At 40.1% G+C, this 14,562-nt stretch overlaps 2 protein-coding genes and 1 long non-coding RNA gene across 3 annotated transcripts; 1 reads left to right on the top strand and 2 right to left on the bottom strand.

Annotated features, from left to right (window-relative positions):
- Positions 1-789: 789 nt before the first annotated feature.
- On the bottom strand, positions 790-3,624 carry LOC110154380 (coiled-coil domain-containing protein 57-like). Its single transcript, XM_055150392.1, has 10 exons — positions 3,576-3,624; positions 3,417-3,499; positions 3,171-3,332; positions 2,871-3,033; positions 2,582-2,674; positions 2,346-2,496; positions 2,130-2,221; positions 1,636-1,935; positions 1,400-1,508; positions 790-1,069 (listed from the first exon to the last, which is right to left on the bottom strand). The coding sequence occupies exons 1-10, from the start codon at positions 3,606-3,608 to the stop codon at positions 855-857; spliced, it is 1,401 nt and encodes a 466-aa protein (XP_055006367.1). The 5' UTR covers positions 3,609-3,624; the 3' UTR covers positions 790-854.
- A 110-nt stretch (positions 3,625-3,734) lies between these two features.
- LOC129407880 (uncharacterized) lies at positions 3,735-4,989 on the bottom strand. The gene is made up of 3 exons (XR_008631760.1): positions 4,887-4,989; positions 4,454-4,557; positions 3,735-3,926 (listed from the first exon to the last, which is right to left on the bottom strand). It is a non-coding gene; the product is annotated as an uncharacterized LOC129407880 (long non-coding RNA).
- Positions 4,990-7,607: 2,618 nt separating this feature from the next.
- On the top strand, positions 7,608-14,379 carry LOC110154383 (ectonucleotide pyrophosphatase/phosphodiesterase family member 7-like). Its single transcript, XM_020918374.2, has 7 exons — positions 7,608-7,746; positions 8,119-8,299; positions 11,593-11,804; positions 12,257-12,402; positions 12,656-13,288; positions 13,856-14,099; positions 14,223-14,379. Exons 1-7 carry the CDS (start codon positions 7,737-7,739, stop codon positions 14,330-14,332), a joined length of 1,536 nt encoding a protein of 511 aa, XP_020774033.2. The 5' UTR covers positions 7,608-7,736; the 3' UTR covers positions 14,333-14,379.
- The last annotated feature ends 183 nt before the right edge of the window (positions 14,380-14,562 follow it).

Here is a 14,562-nt window from a genome sequence, read left to right as displayed (position 1 = left end):
CAGTTCAAGTGTACTACAGCTTCAACGCTCATTTGAGTTGTCTTTTAGCATGGATTGCTTTCATATGATGCATTTAGTGCCTATATATTGTAGCTAACGCGTTATTACGCATGAATGAACGTTTAAAGAACGTCAAATTTTAATCTATGAAAAATTACAACAAAATATGCCTTTCGTTAAACCTCCCCGAATATATTTAGCATGTTATTGCCCTCAACACCCTCAATGTTGACATGGATTACACATTGAGATAAGCTGCCGAAAACAGTTGCCAGTATTGCGTAACTTTACCTTGAAAGAGCGCAGCACACACACGTGTTAACGCAATGTGCCTCACCCTGACTGACAGCCGAATAGGCCAATCACAGAGCAGAGGTGTGCGCGATAGTCCAATGACAGGGCAAGCTTTCTTTGCTGCGTGTAAGGTGATTAAGAGGCGGAGTTCAGCGGAGACACCCGGAGGGGTTACTGCGGTTCATGTATGCGCTTCCTACTGACCTACTGAAACGCAGACTGATCACTGTCTTTGACCTGCCAGTACTCAAACAGAGTCCCCAAATCTGGTGACGCAAGAACATGACAAGAAAGCGTGACAAAAAAGACTATTACTGCCATAATTTATTCATTCTAACAAAAAATACAAAATACAGAATAAAATTAAAAGGTTCCTTAAGATAAAAATAAGTGAAAATCAGTGATCAGCATTTATTCATTTCTGAAAGTAAGGCAAATCTCTGGCTGCAACAACACAGACTTAATTTGTGGTCACCAGAAATCAACTAGGCCTGTTATTATAATGGTCTCCTTTTGTGCATCTTCTTAGGTACTTTAATGATCTTTAACCTTCTGTGTGATCAGTCTTTAATGTTGTAGTTTCTGATTCTTGCAGATTTGGCAGTGTGTTTCATTGTCTCTCTCTTCTGTGGAGGTTTGGCTGTGGGCTGATTGTGGATGGGAGCACTCACCCCACACACCTCCATCTGAGCTCCCCCTGTGACCAGCCCCAAGGAGAGGACCTCTGGGTTGACTTCAGCAGGGTGTTGATTGTCTTCATTGTCTTCAGAGAGGTCTAGAGGAAAAGAGAACAATTGGAACAACTTTTCTTTTCATCCGTGATGTAAATTGTGTAAATTATTGACTTGACTTGTATTTGTTATTCACTTGCCACACAAAATTCAACAGACTCTGTACTATATTTTTCAAGAAGGCAAACAAATATGTAATAATATGTAATATGTATTTGTTTAAACCTTATCATTAGTTTTATATAAGATGCCAAGCAGTGCAATGCTTCCATGAAGTGGACTTAGTTGGGGAAAACGCTACAGCTTTTCTGTTTCTCAAACAAAAAGGTTCAAATTTAAGCATCAGACTCAAAGCACGCAATATGTAAAAATACCTTGTGAAGGCCTCTGGTCCAGAAGAGCCCAGAGGGCACTCAGAGAAGGCAGCGACTCTTCAGATTGTCTGTTAAGCTGGAATAGCTGGGAAGAGTAAGGAGGTGCACTCTGCAAAGAGAAAAAGTGATCCAAGCAAAGAATTGTGTATTTTTTTTTTTTTTTTAATGGGCCTGGGGTTATAGAAAACACCTCAGAACATTTTAAGATACATTGCAGATGAGGGTGAGATATGGACCTGAGTTGTGAGCAGCTCTGAGTCCACCAACACTTGTGATTCTTTCTCTGAGTTCACAGTCTTCAAATTGTTGGTGGATTCATGTAGTCTGTGGTTTCCTTTAATACTGTTACTCTGACTGATCAGTTCAGTGCAAACCTGAGAACGCAGGCGGTTACATAGCTCAGTTAACTGCTGTCGGTCTCTGTTCAAGCGAGCTATACGCAAGGCGGCCTGCTTCAGTCTAGATCGCAACTGAACCAATGCTGTGTTCTCTCTGCTGACACGGCCACAGCAGCACACACAAGATGACTTTTGAGACTGTGAAGAAGAGAAAATACACAGAAAAGAGAAAATCTAAACATGAACATTTTTAAGATAAACGTTTCTGCATTGATCAGGCCCCAAACATACACTATTTGAGATTAGGACTCAATTCATCATCTTAGTTTCTTTTTAAATGTACCCTACCATTACAATAGCTTGGTTAATAATAATGTTTAAAGGTGAATTACCGTTTCTTCTACTGTGGTGACGTTTGGTTCCAAATCTTGGACATCTTCTTTTTCTGAAGTATTATATTTTTTATTCACACTGTTTTCAAATTCTACCGCAAAGAAATTAATAAATAACAAAAGGAGAAAGGAAGATTAAGTTATTTTTACAAATAATAAATGTAAAATATACATAATCACATGTTTGATGTGATGTTATTGTTACAACCATGTCACCTGTATGGGGTTGTTGAGGTGGTGAAGTGGTACTGATTAGCTCTTCCATTTGTTTCCGCATTTCACTTACAACGACCTGAAGTCTGTAGTTTTGCTGCTTTAATGGAATAATTTCATGAGAAGCTAGAAGTCCAGTGTCTGGGACACACCCCTTAACAGAAACATTTATTCTATGAGCCCAATATATAATGCAATTAAATAACTGAAACAGTGTCAAAAAGTGAGCAGACTCTCACCTGTAAGGCCAAATCCCGCTCCTTTGTGACACACTGCAGTAACACTGTAAGCTCTTCAAGTTGCAACTTTGTCTCCACTAACTCAGCATTTACCTAAAATTAAAAAAAGAAAAAAAAAATGTATGCACAATTTTTACCAATTATTTAGAAGTTGAAACACAGATCTTCACCGTCTCATCTCTGAATCTCTGGTCTGTTTTTAATAGCATGAGTGTCGCATCATCACTGTTAAGTTATAATAACTGAATGTCCAATAGCTGCATTCAGCATTGAGTTGAAGAGTCCTCACCTTCTCTCTTGCTGCAGTCAGCTCTTGAATCAGACGCTCATGGTCCAGATAATGTTTACTTTGGATTTCCTCACATTTCTTCTGCCACTCCAATTCCATCTGCACCATTCTCTGCTCCAAGTGTTTCTCACGCTCTAAACTTGCCCTGAGCTCTTTTTTGTATCTGAAAACTCACAAGAGTGCAGTCTCACATCTACTGTTGCTCTGTACTTACAAAAGTTCACAAAGTGCCAGTATTATCACTGCCTGAAAGTCGTTAAGCATAAAAACTTCTGTTTCTTGTTCCAGGTCTTGGCTCACCTGTCTATGATGTCCTCTCTCTCTTGCAGCTGCTCCTGGTGTTGTGTCTTCATGGACAAAGCCTGAGTGGACTGTGTGGCCAAGTCTCTCTGCAGTTTGGATATGGGTTTGTGCACTTCCTTGAGCTGATCTTTGTGGTTCTTATCCGGAGACCTCTGAGCTCTGGATAAAGATGAAACACACTATTCGCTGATAATGATCCTGCAGCATACTGGGCTACTCTGTATGTGAGAAAATTAATCATACCTTTGGATATCCACATAGGTGCTGTTTTTCTGAATTCCAAGTAGTGCTTTTGTCTTTTGGTGAATGTCCTCAGAAGTTTCTCTCTGAACAAAGATATGTTAAAATCCCACAGATCACACAGGGTGTTTGTTTTATGATTCAGCTATGTATCATATTTACATGCATTGTTCTGAGTTGGACTTGCTGCTCCATCAACTCTGGGATGCTGTTATACCACAGAATTTTTTTTTTTTAAATCTTATGTAATCATGCCCGGTTAAAAACAACACCAGCTCTTTCTGCACCAGAATAAAAATGACTGACTGCTGGCCCCTTGTGGCTAAAAAGGCTATCGGTAATTACCCATGTTCAAAAAACTCTTCCAAACAGACAGAAGAATGAAAGATGACTGCAGAAACCTTTGGCTGTTGTGATCTTGAGATGTGAGGAGCTCATATTTATTCAGCTCTTGATCTCACTCTGCTAATCAAGTTATACCTGAAGTCTTCTGTAAGCTGTTGGAATTGTGCCCTGAAAATAAATACATCACAACTTATAAAAATGTAAAAATATAAACAGTTCATCCACAAGATCCACTTAAAAATATTCCACAGGTTACATCAGCTGCAGGGCACACACAACACCCCTGCCTGCCCCATGTACACTACTGCCATTTTGATTAACTGTAAGGGTCAAAGCCCAGTCATAAGGAGTTGGTTGTTAAGAGAGACCAGGGCTTCATCACACGTCAGGAGTCCCACTGGCATTTCCCCTCCAGTTCTCACCTCCGTACATGTGATATTAAACTGTGGAATTTCAGTTTTGACATATGCACTTGAATGTTTCAAAAGACTGATAACATATCCAGCAGCTTTTGACCACGCGCACGCTCCTTTCTGAGCGAGGAACAGATTTCGAAAGCTCCACAAACACATGCCCACAGTCAGTGACTTTTTTGTAATGTGTACATATAGTTCCACAGTTGCATTCTTGATAAAGCTAATAATCCAGTTTAGACCTAACCAAGATTTATCACCAAAAGAGCAGTATGGTGGTACCTCAGTGAAGAGTTGTGTTCCTAGGCTGTTCTGAGGCTCATTTCTAGGAGGTAGATCTCTGAAGCACAACTCTGACTTCTGAATGTTTCAGGCTGCATCTCCAACTTAAATACACACAAAAACTGCATTAATCACATTAACTTCAGTATGGAGTTGAGGGACAGTTTCATTTGGTATTCAGTGGTCAGAGAAAGATTCATTTCTTAAAGCATGAGAAAACTAGTAGCTGAGCAGCTTAAGACATTTGCTTTAAAAATACCCTTTGTTACAGGAATAACTCAAATCAAAGAAATTATACACTTAGGCTAAATGTTAAAAAGTAACGTCAACTCAAGATAGCTACTTTAGGCTAATGTTACATGACTGGGAAATCACTGCAGACGTTTTTATTGAAGGTGTCAACTTCTAATTAATATAATAGATTTATACTTACCAAAATATTTATTTTTTGCTACTTGTACTTAGAAAGAAAAAGGCAGTAAGTTATGTTTCATACACGCACACTTCTGGCGCATTTTCATGAACAGTTTGTTGTGGTTGTTAAGGCAACGGTACGTTCTTTAAAATCAGTCCCCTCTACCAACAGTACGTTGAATTGGTTCCGCGTTGCGAGAATCCCACTGCATAATCCACTGGGATTATGCAATGGGATACTGTTGGTAGAGGGGACTGGTGCAAAATTGCAAAATTATTCAACTAAGTATCGGTCTGTCAATCGGTTAAGGGAGAGTGAGAGAGACACGGGGGCGGGGCACACTTATTAAAACTCTGCTCTTCACGTGCCAGAGATGCTGGGGCTGCAGGACATCAGGTAAGACCATATGATAGTTTAGACATCTTTATTGGTTGCTTAAATTGTTTTGCATTTACTGTGATACAGAAGCTAGAAAAAAACTTTAAAGTTATGACAAATGTATTAGGTCTAATCCAGGGTTATAACTACAGTGAAGAGTAGAGTACATGTCATTTCATAATATAGTGTGTGTGATTCAGAGGTATTATTTGCAATGTGATCTTGCTGTTGCAGACCTCAGGAGCAGAATGGGTGGTGCGGTGGTGGACTTGGGGCCCCCGAGGGTCAAGGCTCCGGATGGCGGCTGGGGCTGGGCTGTGCTGATTGGATGCTTCATCATTACAGGCTTCTCGTACGCTTTCCCCAAAGCTGTCAGTGTGTTCTTCAAGGAGCTGATCCATGAGTTTGGAGTGGGTTACAGTGACATGGCTTGGATCTCTTCCATCCTGCTGGCGATGTTGTATGGCACAGGTACAGTCCTCTGCACTGTAAGACTGATATTAACACGTGCAGATATTGTAGAGGATTATTTTGATCTTAATAGGTGACAGTGATCAGTATGTGCATCAGCTTTTCCCAAATCACATAAAACAAGAGAGGTGGGCTTAAAGAAAAGGATTCTTCAATAAACTGCTCAGCTCACAAAACATTTTATTTTGAAGAGAGAAAAAACAAGTAACAAACCTATATTTTTGTTAGAAATAAACTGAATTGTAGGATGGCCGTAATTTGCTGAAGTGAGCACCATTGTGGGTTCAGGACAGTGATAACGAGCAATCTTATGAATTTTATAAACAACTTTAACAAATTATATGTACAGAAGTTTAAATCATTTTAGTCATTGATTCTTCATTATTGTAATTGTCTGTCAGACACGAAGGCTTTAGTGAAAGGAAATGTGACTGGAATTTGGGGCTCAGTCAGATTTTTGTCCAGGCCCCCTATGCAGTGTGCTGGTCAACAAATATGGCTGCCGGCCCGTGATGATGGTGGGTGGGCTCCTGGCTTCTTTGGGAATGATCTTGGCTTCATTCGCCACCAGTGTCATTCACATCTATTTGTGCACAGGGATGATAACAGGTAAAAAGAACACAAGCCACTTCTTTCTTAAAGGTTGTATGGAGGATTTTTTTTGTTTCAAATTGTCAATGATAGCATTATAGAGGTGCAGTAGCCTTGTAATTATGATGACCAAAAAAAGAGAATAAAAATTCATCAACTCTGGACGTGGTGGGGCTAAACATTTGCCAATAGATAACGACACTGCCTCGTTATCTGTTAGCTGACAGGCTGTCAATCAAACTCCCTACGTTTCTAGCGTAACTGACTTGCCTGCGCGCTGCCATTACGTGGTTTACGTACGCCTGTCACGCAGTCCACAGACGCAAGCCGCACATACGATGTTTACTCCACCAACGCAACAGTTCTTAGCGGCTTTTTTTGACCTATATCTTCCTCGCAGTTAGCACAAAGTTTGTTGCAATGGCGACAAGAATCCAGGAGCAGTTAGCCGCAAAAGAAAGTCCGTTTTTGAGGTCGCTGAAAGAAGAAGACAAGGGGAAAAGCAGCGAAGCCAAACTAAGGTGATTCTTGAAGATTCATTCCAGCGATGGCACAACTGAAGCAGACGAAGGGTCTAAAGACTGACGCATTGGTCGCCAAATTACTCCTGGACAGGTCACTTCTGCTTATTATGAAAATGTACTTTTTTTCACGCATGCGCAACATTTGAAAAAGGACAAACAGTCACTGGATTTCTCGTTCCTTGGAAAATCCTCTATACAACCTTTAAACACATTTGTGTAAGTCTTTAGCAAAGATGTTGCAACAAACTATTTCATAATTTGTGCCCAATGCATTTAATATTCGGATCTCTGCCATTGATCTTTTTCTGTTTTCCATACTTGCACCCTCAGGACTGGGTCTGGCTCTGAACTTCCAACCCTCTCTCATAATGCTCAACCTCTACTTTAGTGAAAAACGTCCTCTGGCAAATGGCCTAGCAGCGGCGGGCAGCCCAGTAGCCCTGTGCTGTCTATCTCCTTTGGGACAGTTCTTCCAGCACCAATATGGCTGGAGGGGGGGCTTTCTAATCCTGGGGGGACTGCTGCTCAACTGTTGTGCCTGTGGAGCCCTCATGAGGCCTCTACTGCCCCCAAAGAAAAAGATGGAGCTGGAGACAGAGAAGATCCAACCACAAAAAAAACTACTGGACTTCACCGTATTTAAAGACAGAGGATTCATCATCTACACTGTGGCAGCTTCCACCATGGTGCTGGGTCTGTTCGTGCCACCAGTCTTTGTGGTAAACTATGCTAAAAGTCTGAACTATGAGGACACCAAATCTGCTCTGCTGCTAACCATCCTTGGCCTGGTGGACATGTTTGCTCGACCCATCTGTGGGCTTGTAGCGGGGATGAAGTCCGTGCGACCACGCTGTGTGTACCTCTTCAGCTTCTCCATGATCTTCAATGGGTGCACTGACCTCATATGCTCTCAGGTAACATTCAAGTCATTCATGTCTCACAAATGTCATTGAAATTCCTCATTAGAATGGTAAAAGAGAACTATGAAAGTAGTAGTAGTAGATTTTTTACCTCATATTGATCAATCACAATTTTTGATTTGATGAGGTCTTATTAAACATAACATAAAGAAGACTAGTGCCATTTAACAAAAAAAATACAGATTTCTTCCTCCAAATTTTAAAGTCTGTTTTAAGCCACATGCTTTTACAGGCAGAGGATTAGCTTTTTAATTTAAAATGACCCAAGCATGCAATTAACAGTTTGATCATAAAATAATACAATTAAATATACCTGTATTTTTTTAGATAGTGGATAAATATTACTGTCTCTTTTCTTGTCTGTAGGCCAACACATACACTGGCCTGGTGCTGTTCTGTATCTTCTTTGGCATCTCCTATGGGATGGTGGGGGCTCTGCAGTTCGAGGTTCTCATGGCTCTGGTCGGGACAGAGAAGTTCTCCAGTGCCATTGGGCTGGTGTTGCTCATGGAGGCCATGGCGGTGCTGGTGGGACCACCTGGAGCAGGTAAGAACTGTATTGAGCCATAGGGTTTGGGGTGACCATCAGTAGCTCTTTGGTTATCCGGACATTTAGGTCCCTGTCCCTTTTCCCATACATGAATTATCAAAAGTGAAAACATGATAATATACTTCTTTGTCACTATAAAATTCAGACTTTTTTTTGAATGCCATTCCAATCTCTCTATGCATTAGTAAAAATCATAATTCTGGCCTTATTGCAGATACTATGATTATGATTGCCCCATTACATCCCTGCATGTCCTACCACCACATTCAACAACTTTTCTATAATTTTTGGTGGTCACCTTATAACAATCTTTACCCTGCATATAAGGCAAAAGACATAAAAGTTAATGATTGATTAAACACTGAATCATCTTTTTTTGCTACTTAACTCTGTCCATGTTGTCTTCATTATCTACTGTTCCTAGTCAATTCCATGCTTACTTTTCATATCCGTGTCTAAAACTGCCTAAAGTCGGTGTGCTTCTAATGGCCAATACATTTTCAAGAGGCACTCACCTCTCTCCTGATTACAGCTCATTATAAACACCTCGCTGCAGGGGTTTGGTTTCAAGTGTTTTTGTCTGTCCAACCAATCACACTGTTCCTTATGCCTCCAGACCCTGCCCCTTTACCACCTCACTCTCCTCTTTAGATCTCCAACCAGTGCCCAGTTTAGCAGCTCAACTTGAAATGTGACTGTGAATGGAGTTTAGGTGCTTAGCCCCACTTTAACAGATTTATGAGACTGGCAAGCATGGAAAAAGCGGGTAACTGAATGGTGGGGCAGATAGCCAGACATATACTGTAGGGGACATTGTAGAGCATTATAAAGTTTAGTCCTCTATGTATTGCAGGTCGTCTGTTGGATGCCACTCACCAGTACATGCACGCTTTTCTACTAGCTGGAGCTGAGGTCACACTCTCTGCCTTACTCCTGGCTCTGGGAAACTTTCTCTGCATCAAAACCAAACGCACAGCTCCTTCAGTGTCTACGGAGATGAGTGTAAAAACTATAAAGAAGGACACGCTACATTACGATGAGGTGTTGACAGAGGATGAGAACAGAGATCTGCAAGGTGGTGGGGAGATGGAGGAGACTGTTGATGACCAGGAGGAACTAGAGGCAACACCTGCTGTTCCTATCCACACAGACACTAATCAAACACAAGCATAGTTGTCATAGTAACACCTTTAGGTTTGAGTTAAGGGTAAATTCTGACAGGACAAATTGATCTTGAGCAAGATGCATAAATGTGAAGACCTTCCACTGTTATTTCCTATACACAGGATTGATGAGAAATTAACAATTTATAACAAAATATAATATTTTTTAGGTGGTGAAAGTACTCAAAATGATACTTATAAAAGGAACAATGTACTGGAGTTACATAATCAGAGTACAAATTATGAGTAACTGTATTCAGTTACAGTTACTGTTTCAGTGAGTGGTAATTGGATTACAGTTACTTTGTTGAAATAAATGAATTACACGGCAGTATTTTCCTGTTTTCACATTTTGGGGTATTCCCTTTTTTTTTTCTCTTCGGTATTTCCACTCATTACCGGACACTAAACTAGGTCTAAACCAGGTCTAAACCAGGACTAAAACCAGGTCTAAACCAGATCTAAAACCAGGTCTAAACCCAGGTCTAAAACCAGGTCTAAACCCAGGTCCAAACCAGTTCTAAACCAGGTCTAAAACCAGGTCTAAACCCAGGAATAAACCAGGTCTAAACCAGAACTAAACCAGGACTAAACCAAGACTAAACCAGGTCTAAAACAGGATTTAACAGGACTAAACCATGTCTCCTCCTTCTCTTCTATCAATAATATTTTTAATATGGTTAAGTAAAGACTGGGCTTTTTTATTGTCTTTTAGCAGACTTATGTGAAGATATCCTAGTCTTTGCTTCTCTACAGCAAATCAAGTAATCCAAAGTATTCAGATTACGTTACTCACTTTAAGTAATTTAATGGATTATGTTACAAACTACATTTTGGGCTATGTAATCTGTAATCTGTAAAGGAATACATTTTAAAAGTAACCTTCCCAACATTGTCTATTACCAAGTATAAAACCACACTAGGGACAAAGCTCGGCAGTGAACAATCAACAGCATCTAGTCAGGAAAAGAGGTGGGTCAAATTTCTGCTTAGGAACAGCCATATTGTCATGAACAGTCAGTTAATAGTCATAAGGTAATAGTAAAGAAAAGCTTTCAGTTGTTTATCTCAAAATACTATCAGAAGTATTGTCTTAATGTTTTTGATGTTTTGAACTATTCTGAAGAAAAACACAATGATGATACATATAATTTTACTTGTATATACTGCTGAAAAAATAATAAAAGTGCAGAACAAGTGTTTTTGAAGAGCTGGTGTAGTACATTATTAATTGCTGGAACACTGAAGATAGTACTGATAGATTTATAATAGCTTATAATAAAGTATGAGAAAACATAGTGCTACTGAAGGGGGGGAAACAAAGTTCAGTCAAGCAACAGGTTCATAGAGGCTTGGCATGAGTGGAGATTTAATACATACAGATATGAACTAGATTTTGGGTTTTCAAAAGTAAGATCTAGAGAAATGTACTGTATTTCTAGCCTACTATTTTCTGCTACTTTTTCCTATTTTTCTCGTTTTATGAATTTGTATTTATATGGATTTGTTAAAGGGACAATACATATTCAAAGATAATATAATGCAAAAGACAAACATATACTTAGCCAAAGCTAATTTCCATCCTTAGTCCCATGCTAGCCACATAACCCAATTCATGCAATTCATAAAACATGACAATACCTATTCCCACATGCATCTCTCAGTCATACACTGTAAAACACACTCATATGACATTAGTATTAAAAGGTGCAGGTCAAACATGTACTCTCATTACTTACACATGCACAGCATTAACAGCTAAGCATCTATTTACAGTTCTATATAAAATATGATTGCAGTCCTTGGCATTTCAGTTGTGTGGACACAGCTGATTGTCCAATAGCCATGATTTAAGTTGATCAGAGAAGTCGGTGATTATAGGCAACTCACGTATAATCACTGGGATGGTGTTCCAGGTTTGAGAGGGGCGGAAAGAGAATACAGCCTGTCCAAAGGCAATCAGCTTCTCAAGATACTGTAACAAAACTGGAAACCTTGAGCGTGTGACAGATAAGAGCTTAATGATAAGGGTGAAGTCAGAGAATTGAATGCATTGGTTTTAGTGCACTTGTTGGAGCACGCTGGACAAATGAAGATGTTAATATGGGGGCTTGTGCTCTTGGGCAGCTCCCTCTGCGCCACTGCACCCACACAATACTCAGCGAGCTCTGGGAGGAACAAGTTATTGCTCATCTCATTTGATGGTTTTCGCTGGGACTATGACCGCGAGGTGGACACCCCAAACCTGGATAAAATGGTCCAAGACGGAGTGAAGGCCCAATATGTGACCCCGCCATACCTCACCATCACCAGCCCTGCCCATTTCAGCATGCTCACAGGTACATGCATACAGCTTACAATAGATTGATTCAGAAGCTCAAAAATATACATTTATAACATACATAATTTAATAGAAATTAAGTAAAAATTAGTTTTGTGCTGCTATTTAAATTTGTCCAATGCTTCCCAGTGTTCAGCCATTTGATGTAGTCAATAGCTTTTTAATTAGAGCACTTGTGTAAGCTGTCAGTGGTTTCTTATTGTTTTCCCCAATACTGAACATAATATTATCAACATTATTTATTCTTTACAGTTTATAGCTTCCACTCACTCAAAAAGCAGAAACTGAATTAACTGAACATCGATCAGTAAAGACCAAGCCTGCTCTAGTTGAGCTTTGAACAGCACAAAGTCTACACTAAGACTAGAGACATATATCTTTAATGGAGTCTTTCTGTTCATGTAAAAACTACAGCAAGTAAGTGTTGTTGATGTGCTCTTGTATTTACAGGATGTTATGTTGAGAACCATGGAGTGATTCACAACATGTGGTTCAACACCACCACTCAAGAGAAGAAGCAGTACTACGAAGCCCAGTTTGTTGACTCGTATTGGGACAATGGCAGCCTGCCTATCTGGATAACGGCACAGAGACAGGTTAGGCGCAGATATGCAAACTATACCTCAACATTAAATATTATACCTACAATGTTTGGAGAGTTATTTGGGTTGTCAATTAAAGTTCAAATCATTAGCTTTGAAACACAAAGATGAAATGTTGCCATCTGAGGAGGGGCAGTCAGCTTCATTTAACGCAGAGAATTGTCTTCATTTTCTGTACCTCAACTATATTTTCTAAGTGGAGAAAGAGTGCATATTGCTGATGGTTCTTGTTCTTGTATTTTAACAGGGCCTTAAAACTGGGTCTCTACATTTCCCTGGGACAGCTGCAACTTACCAAGGAGAGACTGCAATGCTGCGGCAGATCGAACCGCCTCTGTACAATCACGCAAATGAGACCGAATGGAGAATCAACATCGATAAAGTCCTTGTTGACTGGTTCCAGAAGCAGGACTTGGACTTTGTCACATTGTACTTTGGGGAACCGGATTTAACTGGACATAAATATGGCCCAGATTCCCCACAGGTGAAGGAAATGATCAAACAGGTTGACAGAACAGTGGGCTACATCCGAGAGAGGCAGCAGCAGCTTGGGTTGACAGAAAGAATGAACATGATCATGACTGCAGACCATGGCATGACCAATGTACTGAAAGGTAAGCAAATCCAGCAAATCCTTCTGTCCAAGATCCCAAACTTCAGTTTTCGGGACATACAGTTCCAGCTCTTAGACTATGGAGCTTTGGGAATGTTGCTGCCTAAGGAGGGGAAGCTGGAGATAGTATACAAAGCTCTGAAGGACAGTCACCCACATTTACAGGTTTATAAGAAGCATGATGTCCCAGCCAGACTTCACTACAGCAGCCACCCACGCCTCTTGCCACTCATTCTGATCTCAGACGCAGGATATGTCATCAATGGGGTAAGTCTAAACATGGTAAATTATGCCAGGCCACTGTTTAAGGTGTGACAATAGAGTAGAGTTCACACTTTACTGAGATAGGCTTAATCACACCTGTTACTTACTCAGAGCATAATGAAGGATGATCAGCAGGTTGAGTAGACGTATAACGATAGTGGCAGGTTACGTTTTTATTTTATAGCATCATAATACCTATCTCTAGTTTATGTAATGTAGAAATGTAATGTTTAGAATACGTTGCTACTGACTCAAATGTTACAGGATCAAAAAGCCAGTATCTAGGTATATATTGTTCATACTTGGAACTCATCAAAATAAACCTGGACTACATCCTGACAAACCAGGATGAACAGGACCAAACCAAGTCTACACCAGGACTAACCTGGATATAAAGCAGGAGAATGTGTGAAGGTGCCCTTACTGGCTACTACTACTACTTCAGTATTTCACAAGCTCACCATTTTATTTTGTTTCCTTTAGAAGATTAGAAAAACTTTTTGAAAGCACAACAGTTTTGACAAGCTGATATGCTTGGATATGTTAATTCCTTCCCATGTTTCCACACAGCTGTTACCGTTGCAAAACAACAAAGGGGACCATGGCTTTGACAATGAGATCTTGGACATGAAGGCTTTCTTCAGAGCAGTGGGCCCAGACTTCCACAAGAACCTTCTGGTGGAGCCTTTTGACCTGGTAGACGTGTACCCACTCATGTGCCACCTTCTCGGGATACAACCGGAGGTCAATGATGGACGCCTGGAGAAGACCAAAGCCATGCTGCTTTCTGAAGATCCCACAGGGGATAATAATAGTATGTTATTGTAACACAAATTCACATCCATGATCAGGAGAGTAGGTTGTTAAATGATGTTATGACATAGAAGTGCCCGCTCTTAAGATCTTTTAATCTTGTGCTTTTTTTGTGCATATGCAGGTGGGGTACACAGGACACTGGTGACAGGCCTCTCAGCAGCCATCGGTCTTTTTGCACTCATCTTCATCATAACTGCCACATATCTCATCTGGAAAAGGACCAAAGACTGACCTCAGGTTCAAACTGAGATTCAATAATTTGCATTCACTCCAATGTCTTCGGGTGTAATTATATTTAGGACTGTGAAATAATTATTCATATCTATGTGTATCTGTGTTATATTGTTGTATATTTCTGTCTAACCCTCTTCAGATTTTAAGAGACATAAATAAAAGTGAAAAATTATGCATGAACAGAAACGTGTTATTCTTTACCTTATAATTCATGTTTAGAGAGTTAA

The sequence above is a fragment of the Boleophthalmus pectinirostris genome, unplaced genomic scaffold (assembly GCF_026225935.1).
Source record: "Boleophthalmus pectinirostris isolate CB_2022bp ecotype Guang Dong unplaced genomic scaffold, ASM2622593v1 HiC_scaffold_14, whole genome shotgun sequence".
Lineage (NCBI taxonomy): Eukaryota > Metazoa > Chordata > Actinopteri > Gobiiformes > Gobiidae > Boleophthalmus > Boleophthalmus pectinirostris.
This window is presented reverse-complemented; position numbering and strand designations above follow the sequence as displayed.

What these genes read in the sequence shown, in the direction of transcription:
- LOC110154383 (XM_020918374.2), top strand. An exon ending in GGTGGGACCACCTGGAGCAG is followed by an intron (nt 8,300 to 11,592) that starts GTAAGAACTGTA and finishes GCTCTTGGGCAG; the next exon opens with CTCCCTCTGCGCCACTGCAC. An exon ending in TCCCACAGGGGATAATAATA is followed by an intron (nt 14,100 to 14,222) that starts GTATGTTATTGT and finishes GTGCATATGCAG; the next exon opens with GTGGGGTACACAGGACACTG.
- LOC110154380 (XM_055150392.1), bottom strand. Translation starts at nt 3,608, where the DNA reads ATGGAGCAGCAAGTCCAACTCAGAACAATGCAT. An exon ending in CAGAGCTGCTCACAACTCAG is followed by an intron (nt 1,509 to 1,635) that starts GTCCATATCTCA and finishes TTCTCTTTGCAG; the next exon opens with AGTGCACCTCCTTACTCTTC. An exon ending in GGACCAGAGGCCTTCACAAG is followed by an intron (nt 1,070 to 1,399) that starts GTATTTTTACAT and finishes CTTTTCCTCTAG; the next exon opens with ACCTCTCTGAAGACAATGAA.